The sequence below is a fragment of the Symphodus melops genome, assembly GCF_947650265.1.
Source record: "Symphodus melops genome assembly, chromosome: 20".
NCBI classification, from domain to species: domain Eukaryota; kingdom Metazoa; phylum Chordata; class Actinopteri; order Labriformes; family Labridae; genus Symphodus; species Symphodus melops.
Genome location: NC_136710.1, coordinates 364,542 through 384,541, shown reverse-complemented (window position 1 = coordinate 384,541; position 20,000 = coordinate 364,542). Strand labels below are relative to the sequence as shown.

At 49.7% G+C, this 20,000-nt stretch overlaps 3 protein-coding genes across 3 annotated transcripts in view; 2 read left to right on the top strand and 1 right to left on the bottom strand.

Annotated features, from left to right (window-relative positions):
• The window catches only part of LOC306841305 (F-box only protein 41-like), a 14,071-nt gene extending 12,734 nt beyond the window's left edge, over nucleotides 1-1,337 (top strand). The window contains exons 14-17 of the mRNA XM_079371108.1: nucleotides 1-14; nucleotides 234-392; nucleotides 475-590; nucleotides 822-1,337. The exon at nucleotides 1-14 is cut by the window's left edge and continues 105 nt beyond it. Of these exons, the coding sequence (XP_079227234.1) occupies nucleotides 1-14; nucleotides 234-392; nucleotides 475-590; nucleotides 822-884 (352 nt within the window). The 3' untranslated portion in view covers nucleotides 885-1,337. The remainder of the gene's footprint in view (nucleotides 15-233; nucleotides 393-474; nucleotides 591-821) is intronic.
• A 1,751-nt stretch (nucleotides 1,338-3,088) lies between these two features.
• On the top strand, nucleotides 3,089-7,600 carry LOC306841318 (ceramide-1-phosphate transfer protein-like). The gene is made up of 6 exons (XM_079371130.1): nucleotides 3,089-3,241; nucleotides 3,952-4,016; nucleotides 4,622-4,797; nucleotides 5,063-5,210; nucleotides 5,285-5,481; nucleotides 5,600-7,600. Exons 1-6 carry the CDS (start codon nucleotides 3,151-3,153, stop codon nucleotides 5,826-5,828), a joined length of 906 nt encoding a protein of 301 aa, XP_079227256.1. The 5' UTR covers nucleotides 3,089-3,150; the 3' UTR covers nucleotides 5,829-7,600.
• A 5,507-nt stretch (nucleotides 7,601-13,107) lies between these two features.
• The window catches only part of LOC306841602 (uncharacterized protein), a gene marked incomplete at its 3' end in the record, with an annotated part of 8,892 nt that continues 1,999 nt past the window's right edge, over nucleotides 13,108-20,000 (bottom strand). Inside the window, exons 3-12 of the mRNA XM_079371547.1 lie at nucleotides 19,758-19,982; nucleotides 19,467-19,687; nucleotides 19,256-19,353; nucleotides 17,905-19,181; nucleotides 17,345-17,853; nucleotides 15,653-15,947; nucleotides 15,255-15,398; nucleotides 14,911-15,143; nucleotides 14,386-14,801; nucleotides 13,108-14,317 (exon numbers count right to left, since the gene is read on the bottom strand). Coding sequence (XP_079227673.1) covers nucleotides 13,108-14,317; nucleotides 14,386-14,801; nucleotides 14,911-15,143; nucleotides 15,255-15,398; nucleotides 15,653-15,947; nucleotides 17,345-17,853; nucleotides 17,905-19,181; nucleotides 19,256-19,353; nucleotides 19,467-19,687; nucleotides 19,758-19,982 — 4,628 coding nt within the window. The remainder of the gene's footprint in view (nucleotides 14,318-14,385; nucleotides 14,802-14,910; nucleotides 15,144-15,254; nucleotides 15,399-15,652; nucleotides 15,948-17,344; nucleotides 17,854-17,904; nucleotides 19,182-19,255; nucleotides 19,354-19,466; nucleotides 19,688-19,757; nucleotides 19,983-20,000) is intronic.

The following is a 20,000-nucleotide window of genomic DNA, read 5'->3' as shown; positions in this document are numbered from 1 at the left end:
ATTGGTTACTTTAGGTGAGTGACAGATGTATATCCTTAAATCCTTTAGTCAAACAATGTCGGCTGTCGGTGGAAACTGAAAATCTTTGAGCTTTGAAACGCTGTGAGCAAGAGTAAAATCATCAATCAGCTCACAGTGAGGACTGCTGTGTGTGTGTGTGTGTGTGTGTGTGTGTGTGTGTGTGTGTGTGTGTGTGTGTGTGTGTGTGTGTGTGTGTGTGTGTGTGTGTGCAGTGCGTAGCTGCTCTGACCTGCAGATCTTGGAGTTGGAGCGTATTACCGACCTCGGCCTGCAGGTGGCGACAGATCTGTGTGAAGCTGGTCTGAAGAGTCTGCAGACTCTGATCCTGACACACTCCCCCGTCAGCGGGCAGGCCATCCTGCACTTCCACAGTGAGACACACACACACACACACACACACACACACGTATCATCATGGTTCTCACAGCTGATTGGTTGTGTGTGTCTCTGCAGCTGCGTGTGAAAGCATCAGGTCTATCGTGGTCGAGGTCTCTGCGGTGGATTACTTTGAAGAGCCGCACACCGAAGAATCTCGACATCTGTTCGGAGAAATCCTAACAACACTGAAGGTGGGCGTTGGATTTTCAAAATAAAACTCATCACATTCAGGATCTCCATAAACTGTATCAAAGAAGTAGACAAAAAGTCAAAGGAAGAGACCATATTTGGACATGAGGGGCGGAGCTGGAGAGGAGGGAGGGGTTGATAAACAGATTAGACAGTAAGACAATAATTTAAACTTCCTGTTACCAGGCAACAAACGTGACAACAGGAAGATTACTCTGTGATTTGTTCTTCAGGTTCTTCAGCAGCGACCCGGGCTCTGTGACGTCTTGAAGGTTAAAGCCGAAGGATTCTGCTGACCTCCACACACACACACACACACACACACACACACACACACACACACACACATACCTTAAAGTATGAGGACCTTTATTTTTTATCTCATGCATTCCTTGACTGACCCAGCGAAGGGAAGAAGTGCCTACATGAGCGGGGCTCTCACGCCATCTTCAGGGTTCTTAATTAGAAATGAAATGATGTAATCAATGATGTAATCAATGATGTAATCAATGATGTAATCAATGTTCTTCCAGACAGAAATAATCTCATTACGAGCCTCAAAAACAAGATTAAACTGAGTTTATTTATTCCACTTCCTCACTTAGACTGTAGAGAAATAGCCTTTAGCTTAGCACAAATCTTAGTTAGCTTCCAAAGATCAGTCAAATGAAGGTCGGTCCAACATGATTTAAAATCAGGATGTTCAAAATATGTGTACTGTATCTTTAAAAGCCATAATGTTTATACTCGTAGGTAACCCTTAGTGCCCCCTTAATGAAACCCCCCAAAGCCTCGATCAAGCACAAACTGCAGGAGACCCACGACTCCATCACCAAACATATCAGTCATTAAAGCAACCAACGAGTTAGTGAACACGCCGTGTGGTCAAAGTGCTCCGTGGGTCATTTTAACACCAATAAATTATTTCTTTTATCAATTTATCAGACTTTTGTTTTCTTTATAGAACGCCAGAATATCCCACCCTCAATACAGACCCTGAACTAACCACTGACACTGGACTGTCCCACCCTCAATACAGACCCTGAACTAACCACTGACACTGGACTGTCCCACCCTCAATACAGACCCTGAACTAACCACTGACACTGGACTGTCCCACCCTCAATACAGACCCTGAACTAACCACTGATACTGGACTGTCCCACCCTCAATACAGACCCTGAACTAACCACTGATACTGGACTGTCCCACCCTCAATAGAGACCCTGAACTAACCACCGACACTGGACTGTCCCACCCTCAATACAGACCCTGAACTAACCACTGATGCTGGACTGTCCCACCCTCAATAGAGACCCTGAACTAACCACTGATACTGGACTGTCCCACCCTCAATAGAGACCCTGAACTAACCACAGACACTGTACTGTCCCACCCTCAATAGAGACCCTGAACTAACCACTGATACTGGACTGTCCCACCCTCAATACAGACCCTGAACTAACCACTGATACTGGACTGTCCCACCCTCAATACAGACCCTGAACTAACCACTGACACTGGACTGTCCCACCCTCAATACAGACCCTGAACTAACCACTGACACTGGACTGTCCCACTGTTATTACACACCCTGAACTAACCACTGATACTGGACTGTCCCACCCTCAATACAGACCCTGAACTAACCACTGACACTGGACTGTCCCACTGTTATTACACACCCTGAACTAACCACTGACACTGGACTGTCCCACCCTCAATACAGACCCTGAACTAACCACTGACACTGGACTGTCCCACCCTCAATACAGACCCTGAACTAACCACTGACACTGGACTGTCCCACCCTCAATACAGACCCTGAACTAACCACTGATACTGGACTGTCCCACCCTCAATACAGACCCTGAACTAACCACTGATACTGGACTGTCCCACCCTCAATAGAGACCCTGAACTAACCAATGACACTGGACTGTCCCACTGTTTTTTCAGACCCTGAACTAACCACTGATACTGGACTGTCCCACCCTCAATACAGACCTGAACTAACCACTGACACTGGACTGTCCCACCCTCAATACAGACCCTGAACTAACCACTGACACTGGACTGTCCCACCCTCAATACAGACCCTGAACTAACCACCGACACTGGACTGTCCCACCCTCAATACAGACCCTGAACTAACCACCGACACTGGACTGTCCCACCCTCAATACAGACCCTGAACTAACCACTGATACTGGACTGTCCCACCCTCAATACAGACCCTGAACTAACCAGCGACACTGGACTGTCCCACTACTAAAAAATACATTGAACCCACCATCACTTCAACGTTCTGCCCATATAAGGATTACCAGGAAGTCACTGTAGCATGTGCGCATATCAACACTTTTAGGACAAAGGTCAAGTTTAAAGGTCAGGTGTGTTTGTTTGGCCAATAAATGTGGGAGTGGGCACACCAAAGACCTTTAACGACAGAGTGCGAGTGAGCGAGCGTGTATCGACGTTCCTACGGGCGTGTAAACAATGTGTGTTTGAACAGCGTTAAAGTGAAAGTGTGTTTACACGTCAGCGTCAGTCGTGGTCACCATGGTTTTCCTCAGACGGACTATGCTGCTTCGCTTCCTCCTGATGTCGGCCATGTTGGCTCTGCTCCTCTTCATCAGCTCGCTGTGGCTACGTGAGTTTCCTCCTCTGAAGATGTCACTGAATGTCGGCCATGTTGGCTCCATCGCTCTTCCTGTGTCACACACTCATACGACTGGATGGCCCCGGGCCAGCAGGGGCCCAGGGCCAGCAGGGGGCCCAGGGCCAGCAGGGGGCCAGCAGGGGCCCAGGGCCAGCAGGGGGCCAGCAGGGGGCCCAGGGCCAGCAGGGGGCCAGCAGGGGCCCCGGGCCAGCAGGGGGCCCAGGGCCAGCAGGGGGCACTACAGGCTGAGAAACTTTAAACCACAGTATTCCCTCATAATGTGAAATCTGCCTCAGGGGACGCCGTCTGACAGCGCTCAGTCTTAATGCTAAGCTAATCGTCATGTGAGTTATTATGAAGAAGAATGATCCGTCTGTGAGTGAAAAAGAAAAGAGGAACATGTTGACCTTTAGCATGTCATCATCTCTGTTCAACTTTTTTTGTAAAACTTAAAATTAAAATAATTTTATTAAACGTTAATCTGCTGTAAATGTTAGCATGACAAGCTATTTAGCTCCCGAGCTAATCGTGAAGAAGGTACTGCAGAAGCCTGAACGCTCACAGGAATGATGATAACGTTACGAATGTCTAATATTATATGTAATATAATTATATTATTATATATAATGTCTTATTTTCTGCTCTTTACAAACTTTAATGACAAACAGGAAGTTGTTTCACTCGTCTGTTTCTCTCTTCAGCTCAGCGTGGAGTCAGCGACTGTGGCAGCCCTTGGCATCCATGTTTGAGTTCCAACAAACAAAGGGTATGACTGACACATAATATAATAAATATAATATAATATAATATAATATAATAAATAATATAATAAATAACATAATATAATATATAATATAATATATAATATAATATAATATATAAAATATAATATAATATAATATATTATATATTATATTATATATTATGTGTTTATTTGTTTCTGCTGCTAAATCAGTTTAACACAACACACACTTTTATTCTATCCTTATGAGGACTGTGAACAGTCTTGAGTTCACTCATTCGTCTTAATAAAATATATACTTGCTGAATGAACACACACACACACAGAAACACTTGTTTTTCTATCCTTGTGAGGACCTTAAACAGATGGATTCAGTCTGTGGGTCTTTAAGTGTGCAGGACCGTTTATGTATCAGACGTGTTTAATATCTTTAAAAGTGTTCACACTCACACAACACACACACAGGGTTTATTTTTCTATCCTTATGAGGACTTCTGAATCTTTAATCTTAAATGTGTCTTTCACTTTTATAATCAGGTAACCAATCAGAGTCATCACGTGGTTTACAGGATTCAAACAGCTCTTCTATAGGATAATTGTGTTTTTACATTTGTATATTTTTCTCACAGCCTCCATTGGCTCCCGGGGAGTGGGTGGAGCTGAATAAAGCCCCGCCCCTTATAAAAGACTGTCCTGGCCAATCGTTTCAGGCCCGTCTTCTTCTGCAGTATTTAAAGTCCAGCCTGACGGACGCTGAAGACATCCTGCTGGAGCCCTACCTGCAGAGCTGGGATCAGCTACTCAAGTACATCATTCATCCTTTAAAGGAATAGTTCCACATTAAACACTTTCTGCACCATGTCTCAGGGATTAGGCCCCTCCCACTGGCTCCAGGTGAATCAGCTCACTCTGACTCTCAGCAGGAGACACTCGGGGTCTGACCTTTACGTGTGAAGCCTTATCATTGTGTGTGTGTGTGACATGTTCACATACATGCAGTAATGATTCATTTCTTTACATGGTGGTCAAACAGTCAGTGATTACAGAAGCCTGAAGCTTCTCTCTTTCAGATTCATGGACGCTCTGGGGACCATGGTCAGCTTCTTCTCTCAGAAGGTGAAGGAAAAGGTTGTTCTGATCCGAGAGCTGTCACTCAAACGCAGCGCAGAGGCTCATGGGAAACGTGGTGTGTCTGATGGCACTGGACTACAAAGGGGGGTAAGAGAATCCCGTGTGGTCCAAACATTCCTGAGAAATGAGGTCAACCGTCACAGCTTCCTGTTTCTCTCCAGGCCTATCGCTCACTACAGTCCATGGTGAGGGCGGAGCTAAAAGAGGGCGTGGTCGACTTCTCCCGGCGCACAGACTCCGGTTGCAGGACGCTGCTGCGGCTGCATCGCTCTCTGCTCTGGCTGAAGCTCATGTTGGAAGGTTTGGCTGAAGGGCCGGACGCAGACGGGCGATACAAAACACCTGGAGAGCTGAGCAGGTAGCGTCAGAGCGTGGTGTGTTTAAGGACCAGACAAAAGCTCAGACAACACAGTTTGAAGCACTGGTGAGCGTTGAAATGTTTTATTGTTGTAAACAAAGATGTGTCGTCCCCTCAGAGACGCCTATCAGGTGGCGTTGGCCCCTCACCACCCCTGGATGCTCCGTCAGGCTGCAGAGTTCGTCTTCCTCGCGCTCCCGGAGCGACGCTACTTCCTGCAGCTCGTGTGCGTTCAGAGTGAGCGGGAGGCCACGCCCGTCCTGCGCGTCATCATCCACGCTCTGACGCTGGTGCACACGCAGACGCAGCGCATTCTGGCAGAACATGACATGCTGGAGCTGCCCTGAACGCAACACGCCAACAGAAGGACAGAAAAGATCAGAAAGCACCGACACGTGACAGGAAGTGAAACAAAAGAGTCACACACATCTCTACCCATAATGCACTTTGAGGCAGCAGATGGTGCGTTCAGGATTCAGTGAACGCAACATGAAGACAGAAAACGGCGTTTTACACACAATGAGTGAATATGACTGAGTCAGTGTCAGAAGGTCAAAGGTCGTCCATGACACAGTTCACACTGCTCCTGTTGTTGTTGTGATTGTTTACAATCAATGTTTACAAACAGCAAAAGGAATAAATGCTTCTTGTGTTGTCACTGTGATGAAGCTGTTTATGTGTGTGTGTCTGTGTGTGTGTGTGTGTGTGTGTGTGTGTTTATGTGTGTCTATGTGTGTGTGTGTCTGTGTCTGTGTGTGTGTGTGTGTGTGTGTGTGTGTGTGTGTGTGTGTTTATGTGTGTCTATGTGTGTGTGTGTGTCTATGTGTGTGTGTGTGTGTGTGTTTGTGTGTGTGTCTATGTGTGTGTGTCTATGTGTGTGTGTGTCTATGTGTGTGTGTGTGTGTGTGTGTGTGTGTGTGTGTTTATGTGTGTGTGTGTGTGTGTGTGTCTATGTGTGTGTGTGTGTGTGTGTGTGTGTGTGTGTGTCTATGTGTGTGTGTGTGTGTGTGTCTATGTGTGTGTGTGTGTGTGTGTTTGTGTGTGTGTCTATGTGTGTGTGTCTATGTGTGTGTGTGTCTATGTGTGTGTGTGTGTGTGTGTGTGTGTGTGTGTGTTTATGTGTGTGTGTGTCTGTGTGTGTGTGTGTGTGTCTATGTGTTTATGTGTGTGTGTGTGTGTGTGTGTGTGTGTGTGTGTGTCTGTGTGTTTATGTGTGTGTGTGTGTGTGTGTCTGTGTGTCTATGTGTTTATGTGTGTGTGTGTGTGTGTGTGTCTATGTGTGTGTGTGTGTGTGTGTCTATGTGTTTGTGTGTGTGTGTGTGTCTATGTGTCTGTGTGTGTGTCTGTGTGTGTGTGTCTATGTGTTTGTGTGTGTCTGTGTGTGTGGGTGTGTGTTTGTGTGTGTGTCTCTGTGTGTGTGTGTGTGTGTGTCTATGTGTGTGTGTGTCTATGTGTCTATGTGTGTGTGTGTGTCTGTGTGTGTGTGTCTATGTGTTTGTGTGTGTCTGTGTGTGTGTGTGTGTGTGTGTGTCTATGTGTTTGTGTGTGTGTGTCTGTGTGTGTGTGTCTCTGTGTGTGTGTCTCTGTGTGTGTGTGTGTGTGTGTGTGTGTGTGTGTCTCTGTGTGTGTGTCTCTGTGTGTGTGTCTCTGTGTGTGTGTCTCTGTGTGTGTGTCTCTGTGTGTGTGTGTGTGTGTGTGTGTGTGTGTGTGTGTCTCTGTGTGTGTGTGTGTGTGTGTGTGTGTCTATGTGTGTGTGTCTCTGTGTGTGTGTCTCTGTGTGTGTGTCTCTGTGTGTGTGTGTGTGTGTGTGTGTGTGTGTGTGTGTGTGTCTCTGTGTGTGTGTCTCTGTGTGTGTGTCTCTGTGTGTGTCTATGTGTGTGTGTCTCTGTGTGTGTGTCTCTGTGTGTGTGTGTGTGTGTGTGTGTGTGTGTGTGTGTGTGTGTGTGTGTGTCGCTGACAGTGGTTTGTAGTTTTAGGACGATGGTGCGTTCAGGGACAGGTTTTCCTGCTGGTGACTCTTCATGTGTGTTTTCAGACAGTGGCCTTGAGTGAAGGCTTTCTCGCAGAGGGAGCACTGGTAGGGTCTCTCCCCGTTGTGCGTCCTCATGTGCACGTTGAGGTGTTCCTGTCGAGAGCACGCCTTCCCGCACACGCTGCACACGAACAGCTTGAGGCCCAGGTGGCTCCTCAGGTGGGAGCTCAGGTGAGTCCTTCGTTTGAAGAAGCGTCCGCACTGCGAGCAGCCGTACGGCGCCTCGCCCGTGTGAACACGCGTGTGCACTTTCAGCTCTCCGTTGGAGATGAAGCCTTTCCCGCAGACGCCGCAGGTGAAGGGCCGCTCGCCGCCGTGCGTCCTCATGTGCGCCTTCAGGCTGCAGTTGGAGAAGAAGCTCTTGCAGCAGACGTGGCAGAGGAAGAGGCGCTCTCTGGGCGTGTGCGTCTTCTCGTGAGCCTTCAGCGTGTTCGCCAGTTTGAATCGCTTCCCGCACACCTGGCAGCCGTGGAGTCTCTCTCCGGAGTGCGTGGCCCGGTGTCGGAGCAGAGACCTGCGGTCGGACAGAGACTTCCCGCACAGCGTGCAGGTGAAGCCGTCTCCCGCGTGCGTCCTGCTGTGAGCTCGGAGCGCCGCCTTCAGGCCGAACGCCTTGGGGCAGAGCTCGCACCTGTGCGGTTTGAGAGCGGCGTGCACCCACACGTGTCTGCTCAGAGCGTAGCGGTGAGCGAAGGTCTTGCTGCAGGTGTCACATTTAAAAGGTCTGATTCCCGTGTGGCGAGTGGCGTGCTGCTCCAGGCCGGCGGCGCTGACGAAGGACTTCCCGCAGAAGGAGCAGTCGTGAGTCTTCTGGTAGCTCCTCAGGTGTTCTCTGAACTCGTCCGAGGAGTCAAAGGTCAGGCCGCACACGCCGCACACCCGCTGAGCCTCGTCCACGTGAGTCCAGCCGTGTTTGATCAGGCTGCTCCGGCTCCGGTACCAGACCCCACAAACCCTGCACGGGTTTTTACTGATCGCCACCCTCCTCCGCTTTGGTCTGGACTGATCAGGATCTGGTTTCCAGTCCTGGTCTCTGAGCTCACTGGAGTCCACTTGGGTCCCAGCGGTGGAGCTGCAGGAGAGAAAGACCTTCATGAAGCTCTGCAGGATCTGAAGGGAGCAGGTCCATGTGAGTCTTTACCTCGACGTGAGTCCAGCAGAGTCCGTCTTTATCTGAAGATCTGAAGTGGACTGAAAGTCAGAGTGGCTGTTCTGTGGACGGTGAAGCTCCTCCTCCTGCTCCTCCTGCTCCTCCTCCTGCTCCTCCTGCTCCTCCTGCTCCTCCTCCTCCTCCTCCTCCTCCTCTCCCGTCTGCAGGAATAAAGACAGCGTCCATCATTGGGACATAGAGACATTTGAAAGAGGACTGAGGCAGCTCAGGACTCTGGACCTTGATGCGCAGGTAGAGGACCGGCCTCTCCGCCCCGGTGCAGCTCCTGAAGATCTCGTCCGGCGTCGTGGTCTGAAGGCGCCTGCTGCCATCCGACGTAAACATGTGGAAGGCTTTCTGATTGGCCAGCTGAGGGAAGGTGGACCTCAGCAGGGCCAGGAAGTCGTCCTCCTGCAGTCCGCGAGGACACGACAGCTCCTGCAGCGGGGACTTGATCATGTCTGAGACAGAGACACAGAGCATGTGGGTCAGTCCGCCTCCAGCACACCGGACAGGACTGTCCAGACTCACCTTCTGCAGACGGCACGCTCGCACGCTGCCCCGCCTCCAGCACGCAGACTCGGAGGCGGTGCTGAGTCGGTTCTTCCCCGAGGCGAGGTCTGCCACGCCGCCTCCTTTCAGACAGAACTCTGGGAGACGAAACCCTGAAAGACCGGACCGTCATGTGTGAGACCCCAGGACAGATTAGCACCACACTTCATCAAACACAGAGATAATCTGATTACAGTAATCTGATTACAGTAATCTGATTACAGGAGCCTCTCTGACTTCTGCTGCGAGACGTTCGCTCACCTGGCTGACGACGTGGACTCGTCTCCTCTCTGCAGGACGTCGTCCCCGCTGCTCTGAGTGTCCCCCGTCTGTCCTCGGATGTACAGGGTAGATTTTCCCGCCCCGCTCAGCCGGACGCTCCGGCAGATCTCCTCAGGCGTCAGAGTCGCCACGCTCAGAGGAAGAAGTCGTCTCGACCTGTCGGACGTGAAGAACTCTAAAGGTTCCTGACGGACGAGCTGAGGGAAGGTGGACCTGAGCAGGTCCAAGAAGTCCGGCTCCTTCATGCCACGAGGACACCTCAGGTCCTGCAGCGGACAGGTTGGAAACACTGGAACAGAAACGACATCATTGTGAGCTGTAGCTAAACTGAAACCTGGAAGACGGACGTCTTACCTCTGTTGGAGAGGACGGCGGTCTGAGAGCCCCTCAGGATGCGGATCTTCAGGTCTAAGTGGTCCTGGGAGTCGCTGAGTCGGGGTCTGCCTGGTTTTCTCCTGCCAGACTGAACTCTGGGTGAAATAACAAGCAGGATAAAGATTCAAGTTGAGGCTAACTCTCTTTATATGAGCAAACTAGCTTATTGTAGCTACTATGCTAAGCTAACAGAAAGCTATCTGAGCCACCAAACAAATGGCCCACTTATCCAGGAAAACCAGAACAGCATGCTAACCCAAATAGCATTCCTCTAAACCACAGCTGATTCTGTTCTGTTTGAACTAGCATACGCTTATGCTAAGCTAACAAGCTAAACTAAATGAGCTAACTCATTTATATTTAAAAAAAACTTTATTCTGAAGTCGCCGAGGGACGAACAAACTTTATTAAGTTCACAAAGCACGACAAGGTGAACTGGTTATACTGGTTATACTGGACTCTGGTTATACTGGTTATACTGGGCTCTGGTTATACTGGACTCCAGTTAACTGGTTATACTGGACTCTGGTTATACTGGTTATACTGGACTCTGGTTATACTGGACTCTGGTTATACTGGTTATACTGGACTCTGGTTATACTGGACTCTGGTTATACTGGTTATACTGGACTCTGGTTATACTGAACTCTGGTTATACTGGACTCTGGTTATACTGGTTATACTGGACTCTGGTTATACTGGTTATACTGGACTCTGGTTATACTGGTTATACTGGACTCTGGTTATACTGGTTATACTGGACTCCAGTTAACTGGTTATACTGGACTCTGGTTATACTGGACACCAGTTAACTGGTTATACTGGGGCTTCAGACCTGGGTGTGATTTGAAAGTCAGGGTCTTTGAGGTCTTCTTTTCTTTGTCTTGAACTCGGAGTTATCAGACTTTCTGAAAGCTGCTGCTCTTCGTCTCCATCACCATCTTCCTCATCCTCCCACCACATGCTCAGACTGCCAGTGTCCTCAAGACCTGCACCAAGGAGGGGTCAAAGGTCACGAGACGTCAGGCTAAAACACGTAGCTCCCAAGAATCACAGCAGCAGAGTATGATGTAATAATCCCAAACAACATTAAAGGAGCAGTCCGCCACTCGGACCCCTGCTGGTTAAAGTGGGTACTACACTTAGAACTCTTAACATGACAGAGAGCTGTTCACATTATTTACCTGACTTGTGTTTGGGACGCTCCTCACTCAGAACCACCACACTCGGACCTGCTTCATCCTGGACCAGGACTTCTTCAAGCAAAGTGAGTTGAAATAAATGTAGAGATTTAAAACAGTAAAGACTTTCAGAACTAATAAACTTGATAAGTGAACCTTCACATGAAGTCTTTACCAGCAAACATCGAAACCTTCAATCTGAACTTTTTCAAAAACAGCTGGATCCAGACCTGGTCTCTGCAGACTGACCCGGGGCTGCAGGATCACATCCAGCTGCTTCCTCTGCCGGTCCACCTCCCTCCTCAGACCCGCCGCCTCCTCCTCGTACCCGGCCACGGTTCTCTCCACCACCGCGAGGATCTCCCGCGCGGCCGTGCTCAGCTTCTCGCGGACGATCCCTCTCAGGATGTCGGACTTGGACATGTGAGCGAGTCGGTCCGGATCCTCCGAGCCGCCGCTGCTTCCATTCATCCAGTAAAACATCGATCCTCTCAGACTGATGGATTTCACCCAAACTTGACTGGAAGTATTTCTCTCGTGTGGTGCAACTATGAATGATGTCCGACAAGAAACAAAACAATGAAGCAGATGTTTTTTTTTTTTTTTTAAATCGTGTCAAAAAATCTGATTTCATTGTTTATTTGTTCCGAACACATGACAAGAACAAATCAATATTCACAATCCTATCATGTTCAGAAAGGAGAGGAATAAATCTGATCTTCTGTCTGGACGGTTTGTCCAATGAGGAGACAGCATGAAACACTTCAGTCTTTCACTTCACTTCCAAGTTCATCAGAAACACCAAACACTCATTTCAAACGTTTTTCCTTGTTCACATGTTAAAGTGAAATATTTGAACGCAGCTCTTTAAATCCTTCTTTACACACCATTAAACCCAGTACAGACCATTAAACCCAGTACAGACCATTAAACCCAGTACAGACCATTAAACCCAGTACAGATCATTAAACCCAGTACAGACCATTAAAACCCAGTACAGACCATTAAAACCCAGTACAGACCATTAAACCCAGTACAGACCATTAAACCCAGTACAGATCATTAAACCCAGTACAGACCATTAAACCCAGTACAGACCATTAAACCCAGTCCAGACCATTAAACCCAGTACACACCATTAAACTCCGAGTGATGGGGCGGGAAAACAGACAGGGACAACTCGTGCTGTCCGACTGGGAACATAAACCAAAGACTCAACTCGCCGACAGATGGCGCTAAAGATATTCCCCGCTTCAGTTCTTCGGGTCTTTTTCAAACCGTCCACTACACCCTCGGCCCCCCCTCGCCCCCCCCCCCCTCCGATTGCGCGTGCACGCGGAGGGTCCATAGACTGTTTGAACTGATTTAATCTGATCATACAGACGTGAACAACTTCACCTGTTTATAGTTTGAAAGGATCAAATCAAAGCCTCCTCTTCTTTATTTCATTATGTTTCATATTTAAAGGGACAAAAACTAAAGAATATTAAATCATGTTAAAACTTCTCACTCTTATTTATTGATCATTGTTTCACTTTGGAGGCAAAAGAAAAGATTCAGGATTTATTTAAGAGTCATAAAAGTTATAAATCCACATACACACGAGTGCATCATCCAATCAGCTTCTCTCATTCTCAACCCCAACGTTTCAGTTTATTTACATTTATACACACACACACACACACACACACACACACACACACACACACACACACACACACAGACACACACAGACACACACACAGACACACACACAGACACACACACACACACACACAGACACACACAGACACACACACAGACACACACACAGACACACACACACACAGACACACACACACAGACACACACACACACAGACACACACAGACACAGACACACACACACACACACAGACACAGACACACACACACACACAGACACACACAGACACAGACACACACAGACACACACACACACAGACACACACAGACACACACAGACACACACAGACACACACAGACACACACACAGACACACACACAGACCATTACAGAGTGAAAATAAAGCTGTTTTTAAAACGTTGGCTCCATGGCTCCGCCCCCGGCTGACTCGTCTTGGCCCTGGTGGCTCTTCATGTGAGTCTTCAGACAGTGGCTCTGAGTGAAGCCTCGCTCACACACGCTGCACTTGTAGGGTTTCTCTCCGTTGTGGGTCCTCATGTGGACACTCAGGTGTTCCTTCCGCGAGCACGCTTTCCCACAAACGCCGCACACAAACGGTTTGACGCCTGCGTGGGTTTTCAGATGGGACGTGAGAAGCCCTCGAGCATTAAATGTACGTCCACACTCGGAGCACTTGTAGGGTTTCTCTCCGCTGTGGACCAACAGATGTCTCCTCAGCGCTCCTTTTGAAGACAGCGCTTTGCCACATGTGCTGCAGCAGATCTCTTTCTCGCCGTGTGTTTTCAGGTGAACACTTAGAACACTGTGGGAGTGGAAGGTTTTGCAGCACACGTCACAGAGATACGGTTTGTCCCTGACTGTGTGGATTTTCTCGTGCCCTCTCAGTCCTGCTGGGGTTAAAAAACTCTTCCCACAAACCCCACAGCTGTGACGTTTGTCCCCGGAGTGACTCATCTTGTGTCGGGATAAAGAGTTAAGGTCAAGGACAGATTTCCCGCACAGGTCGCAGGTGTAAGGTTTCTCTCCTGTGTGACTCACACCGTGAGTCCTCAGCTGCTGTTTGAAAGCAAACGATTTGGAACAGATGTCACATTTGTGTGGTTTCTCCTCCACATGCACCAACCGATGATTTCTCAAAGAAGTCTTTAAACTAAACACTTTATTGCAGATGTCACATTCGTAGGGTTTCTCTCCCGTGTGGAGAGCAGCGTGTCTCTGAAAGCCAATCACAGAGAGGAACTTCTTCCCGCAGACGTCACAGCTGAACGTTTTCTTGTGAGCTTCCAGATGATTCCTGAGCTCCTCCGGACTCTCTGACTCGTCTCCACACACTCCACAGCGTCTCTGTGGATCGTCCACGTGTCTCCACGAGTGTTTGATCAGCATGTTCTTTGAGCCGCTCAGAGCTTCACAGACGTTACAGGACAGAGGAGCGCCGCTCTTTGATTTCTCTCCTGGTGAATCCTCTCTGGGACACTTTGTGTCGTCCTCGTCTGCTCTCCACTCTTCTTCTTCTTCTTCTTCTTCTGCAGCGCGGCCGGTCAGGTGTGCAGATGTTTCACCCTCTTCTTCCTCTCTGGTGATTTGTTCGCTCAGAGACCTGAAGATGGAAGAACATGTCTTTACTGTGCAGACGCTCAGAGTCACATTCACCAGCTTTGGACTCACGCTGCATCAGCGTCCTCCACTCCGTCCTCCTCGCCGTCCTCCACTCCGTCCTCCACGCCGTCCTCCACTCCGTCCTCCACGCCGTCCTCCTCACCGTCCTCCACTCCGTCCTCCTCGCCGTCCTCCACTCCGTCCTCCACGCCGTCCTCCACTCCGTCCTCCACGCCGTCCTCCTCACCGTCCTCCACTCCGTCCTCCACTCCGTCCTCCACTCCGTCCTCCTCGCCGTCCTCCACACCGTCCTCCACTCCGTCCTCCACTCCGTCCTCCTCGCCGTCCTCCACGCCGTCCTCCATGCCGTCCTCCACTCCGTCCTCCACTCCGTCCTCCACTCCGTCCTCCACTCCGTCCTCCACGCCGTCCTCCACGCCGTCCTCCGTATTCGCTGACGGGGGACGCTGCTCCTCCTCTGCTGCCTGAAACAATTCAGAGGATGAATTTGAAAACAGGAAGTGTTGACATGAAAGCAGTGAGGTCGTGTGGGCGTGACGATGTGATTGGATGAGCTGAAGTGGGAGGATCTACCTTCACACGGACGTACAGAGCTGCTGGTCCTCGGCCCGTGGAGCGGATGGACCTTCGCGTCTCCTCTGGAGTCAGAGTCTTCACCGTCAGAGGTCGCAGTCTTCGGCGGGCGTCGACCGTGAACGCCTCGAAGCCTCCGGTCAGCTGAGGGAAGGACGCCGTCAGGAGGTCCAGGAAGTCTGCCTCCTGCAGGCCTGGAGGACAGCTCAGATCCTTCACCTGCAGCTTCAGCTCTGAAACACAGCGAGCTGTTAAAGGAGGCGTCCAGCTCACTGACGCTCTGAGCCAATGAGGAGTCAGTATTTATTATTATAGAACACTAGCGACCTCCTGATTGGACGTACCGCCTCTTCTCAGCATACGGACTGTGGAGTCCTGCAGCAGACAGACTCGGAGGTTTATAGACTTCCTGTCCTCATTCTTCTCTGGCTCCGCCTCCTCGTCCTCAGCAGGACCTGAACTGTCCCGGCTCCCCGAGGCGTCCCCGTCTGAAGCAGAAACAGACGAGTCCCCGTCACACGAGAGCGACTAAACTTTCACCTTCATCTTTATCTGATCTTAAAGAGGCCACGCCCCCACGAGTCAGAGCACGCGCTGGGCCACCCCGGTCACAAAAAGTCTGGACACACTCCTGGATCGGGATCAGACCCGCTAAATATGACGTCATCCAGCCCTGATACTGACTCTGATCAGTGATAAGCTTCAATACGTTCATCGAGCTGTGACGTCATCACCTCCTCACCTGTCCTGCAGAGAGAGACTGGGGGCTGCAGAAGAGCCTCCAGCTGGATCCTGTGCCGGTCCACCTCCCGCCTCAGACCCGCCGCCTCCTCCTCGTACCCGGATACGGTTCTCTCCACCACCGCGAAGATCTCCCGCGCTGCTGACGTCAGCTTGTCGGTAACGATTCCTCTCAGGATCTCACATTTAGAAAGTTTCTGTCCCTCCATTGTTGACATCGTGCACACACTAATGCTGTCCGACTGGACACTCAACCGGATGTAAGGTTCCTCTCCAGCTCTTCTTCTTCTTCGGAGCTTTAATGGCGGTCCAGGTGTGACGTGTTAGCGCCACCTGCTGAGCTCATCTGAACGTGCTCCCCTCTCAGAGAGTCACAGTGTAACAGGTTACCATGGCAACCAAACACGGCTTCCTCTGCACGCTTATCATTCTGTCGGTGCTCCTTCTTCTTCTTCTTCTTCACTTTTTACTTTATTTATTATCTTCTAATATCTGTAAACATTGATGATTTATTATCTTCTAATATCTGTAAACATTGATTTATTATCTTCTAATATCTGTAAACATTGATGATTTATTATCTTCTAATATCTGTAAACATTGATGATTTATTATCTTCTAATATCTGTAAACATTGATGATTTATTATCTTCTAATATCTGTAAACATTGATTTATTATCTTCTAATATCTGTAAACATTGATGATTTATTAGTTTCTAATATCTGTAAACATTGATGATTTATTATCTTCTAATATCTGTAAACATTGATGATTTATTAGTTTCTAATATCTGTAAACATTGATGATTTATTATCTTCTAATATCTGTAAACATTGATGATTTATTAGTTTCTAATATCTGTAAACATTGATGATTTATTAGTTTCTAATATCTGTAAACATTGATGATTTATTATCTTCTAATATCTGTAAACATTGATGATTTATTATCTTCTAATATCTGTAAACATTGATGATTTATTAGTTTCTAATATCTGTAAACATTGATGATTTATTAGTTTCTAATATCTGTAAACATTGATGATTTATTAGTTTCTAATATCTGTAAACATTGATGATTTATTAGTTTCTAATATCTGTAAACATTGATGATTTATTAGTTTCTAATATCTGTAAACATTGATGATTTATTAGTTTCTAATATCTGTAAACATTGATGACGGCTCTTCATTTCTCTTAAACAACTTTAATTTACAAAACCTGTTTGAACATTTAGAGTCTGTCAGCGCTCAACCAATCAGAGGCCGGCTTCTCTGTGTGAGGTCAGACCTGTCACGTCCTCCCAGAGTGAAGACAGAGGAGTGTTTAAACCTCTACAGTGTCCCCGTTAGTGTACACACACACACACACACACACACACACACACACACACACACACACACACAGACACACAGACACACACAGACACACACACACACACACACACACAGACACACAGACACACAGACACACAGACACACACAGACACGCACACACGCACACACGCACACACGCACACACGCACACACGCACACACGCACACACGCACACACAGACACACAGACACACAGACACACAGACACACACACACACACAGACACACAGACACACAGACACACACACACACACACAGAGTAGGGATGAGAGCAAAGAAAGCAGGTGAATAAACTTTACATGGTAATAAAAGTTTACACACTCGTCACGTTCAGGAGCCGTGATCTGGACCTCAGACCGGGCAGGAGCCGTGATCTGGACCTCAGACCGGGCAGGAGCCGTGATCTGGACCTCAGACCGGGCAGGAGCTGTGATCTGGACCTCAGACCGGGCAGGAGCTGTGATCTGGACCTCAGACCGGGCAGGAGCTGTGATCTGGACCTCAGACTGGGCAGGAGCCGTGATCTGGACCTCAGACCGGGCAGGAGCCGTGATCTGGACCTCAGACCGGGCAGGAGCCGTGATCTGGACCTCAGACCGGGCAGGAGCCGTGATCTGGACCTCAGACCGGGCAGGAGCTGTGATCTGGACCTCAGACCGGGCAGGAGCCGTGATCTGGACCTCAGACTGGGCAGGAGCCGTGATCTGGACCTCAGACCGGGCTGACTCAGGAGTTCTGATCAAGATCATCTCTGAGTTCTGGTTACAGCCTCCCGGCGTGACGTGCATGCTGCACTCATGACGATGGTCTAGGTCTGGGTCTAGGTCTGGGTGTGGGTCTGGGGCCGTTGAGTCCAGCATGGTGACGTGGTCTCTTTAAAGAGGAGAGTCCGCCGTCTTCTCCTCCCTCTCGTGCCTCTTCATGTGCGTCTTCATGGAGTGGCTCTGAGTGAAGCCCCGCCCACACACGCTGCACTTGTATGGTTTCTCTCCATCGTGGGTCCTCATGTGGTTGTTCAGGTGTTCTTTACGGAAGAAGGCTTTCCCGCACACCTGGCAGGCGTGCGGTTTGACGCCCGAGTGGAACTTGAGGTGGAAGCTGAGGTGTCCGTTACAGATGTATGTGCGTCCACACTTGAAGCACTTGAAGGGTCTCTCTCCGCTGTGGACCCTCATGTGGCGCTTCATGTGCGCGCTGGACGACAGCGCCTTGCCGCAGACGCTGCAGATGATCTTCTGCTCGGTGTGCGTCTTCAGGTGGGCGTTGAGCTGGCCTCGCGTGTGGAACATCTTGCAGCAGATGTCACAGAGGTGCGTGCGGTTTCTGTCCTTGTGACTCTTCTCGTGGCGGACCACTTCTCCGCGCGTTAAGAAATGCTTCCCGCACACCTGGCAGTTGTGAGGCTTTCCTGCAGAGTGGAACAGCTTGTGTCGGGATAGCGCTCGGAGGTCGCGGAGGGATTTCCCGCACAGGTTGCAGCTGTAGGGTTTCTCCCCTGTGTGCAGCCGGCTGTGAATCCTCAGCAGCTCTTTGAATTTAAAGGACTTGTTACAGACGTCACACTTGTACGGCCTGTCCTGCACGTGTCGGGACTGGTGAGTTCTCAGAGTGCTCTTGAAGGAAAAGCTCTTGTTGCAGACGTCACACTTGAAGGGTTTCTCTCCCGTGTGTTGAAAAGAATGACCCTGCAGACTGTAGACTGAGAGGAACTTCTTCCCGCAGACGTCACAGCTGAACGTTTTCTTGTGAGCTTCCAGATGATTCCTGAGCTCCTCCGGACTCTCTGACTCGTCTCCACACACTCCACAGCGTCTCTGTGGATCGTCCACGTGGCTCCACGAGTGTTTGATCAGCTTGTTCATGGTGGCGCTCAGAGCCGGGCAGACTCTGCAGGACAGAGGAGCGCCGCTGTTCTCAGCCGGCGCCTTGGAAGGCGAGGCGGTGCGTTTCCTCGGCGACGCCTCCACTCTGGGTTTCTTCTCTTCGACGTCTGGTTTCCACTCTTCATCTCGGTCTTCCTCCTCGTCCTCTTCACTCTCAGAGCCGGCTGACGTCAGGGCGCTGAGGTCCTGGGACACCTCACGCCGCTCCATGTCTTCCTCTGACTTCACGGAGTTTGTGGAGAGTGGATCTGATTGGTCGCTCTGCTGGGAGCTGAGGGGAGAAAGGAGACGCCTCCGTCTTCAGCTCAGCTTCTGACATGTTGGAATCTTTCAGCTCTGACTCACCTCACATCGGCTCTTCCTTCGTCCTTTCTTGAGTCCTCGCCGCCGTGCTCTTCTGGGGGGGCGGGTCGATCCAGGCTGCTCCGGGCTTCACTGGCTGCCTGAAATAGTTTAAACCAATCAGATGGTCACATTCAGTCTTGTTGTTAGAAGCAGACTGATGAGAGAACAAACAAACTGATCAGGGACGTCAGGGAGACCGGCGGTGGTCTACCTTCCCTCGGATGTACAGAGCAGACCGGCCTTTCCCCGTGGACTTGATGGACTGCTGGATCTCCTCAGGTGTCAGCGTGTGGACTCTCAGTGGACTCAGCTTCTTGCTGGGATCCATGGTGAAGGCATCAAAGTCTCCAGTCAGCTGAGGGAAGGAGGTCTTCAGCAGGTCCAGGAAGTCGGCCTCCTGCAGGCCTCGAGGACACTTGAGCTCCTTCAACACTGAAACATGGACACACACGGTAAAGGACTCACGCACACACTGGTGAGCAGACAGCGGTTCGAGTCTTACCGCCTCGTCCCGGTCTGTGGACCCTGGAGTCCGGTAACAGACAGACTCGGAGGCTGAGATGAGAAGTCTTCCTGCTCCTCTTCTTCCTTTGACTCGAGACCTGATAATCTGGGTCCCTCTTGTCTTTGGGAGACAAGGGACCACATGGCTCCTCAGAAAAGTCTTCTTCCCCCTCGTCTTCCTCAGTGTGGACGAAGACATCATAGGTCCCCGAGTCGTCCCCATCTGGAGCAGAAGAGGAAC

Bases quoted from the DNA above. Each gene is read 5' to 3' on its own strand.
- LOC306841318 (XM_079371130.1), top strand. From the start codon at position 3,151: ATGGTTTTCCTCAGACGGACTATGCTGCTTCGCTTCCTCCTGATGTCG. The intron at 4,798-5,062 runs GTACATCATTCA...TCTCTCTTTCAG, and splicing joins AGCTGGGATCAGCTACTCAA to ATTCATGGACGCTCTGGGGA. The intron at 5,482-5,599 runs GTAGCGTCAGAG...TCGTCCCCTCAG, and splicing joins ACACCTGGAGAGCTGAGCAG to AGACGCCTATCAGGTGGCGT.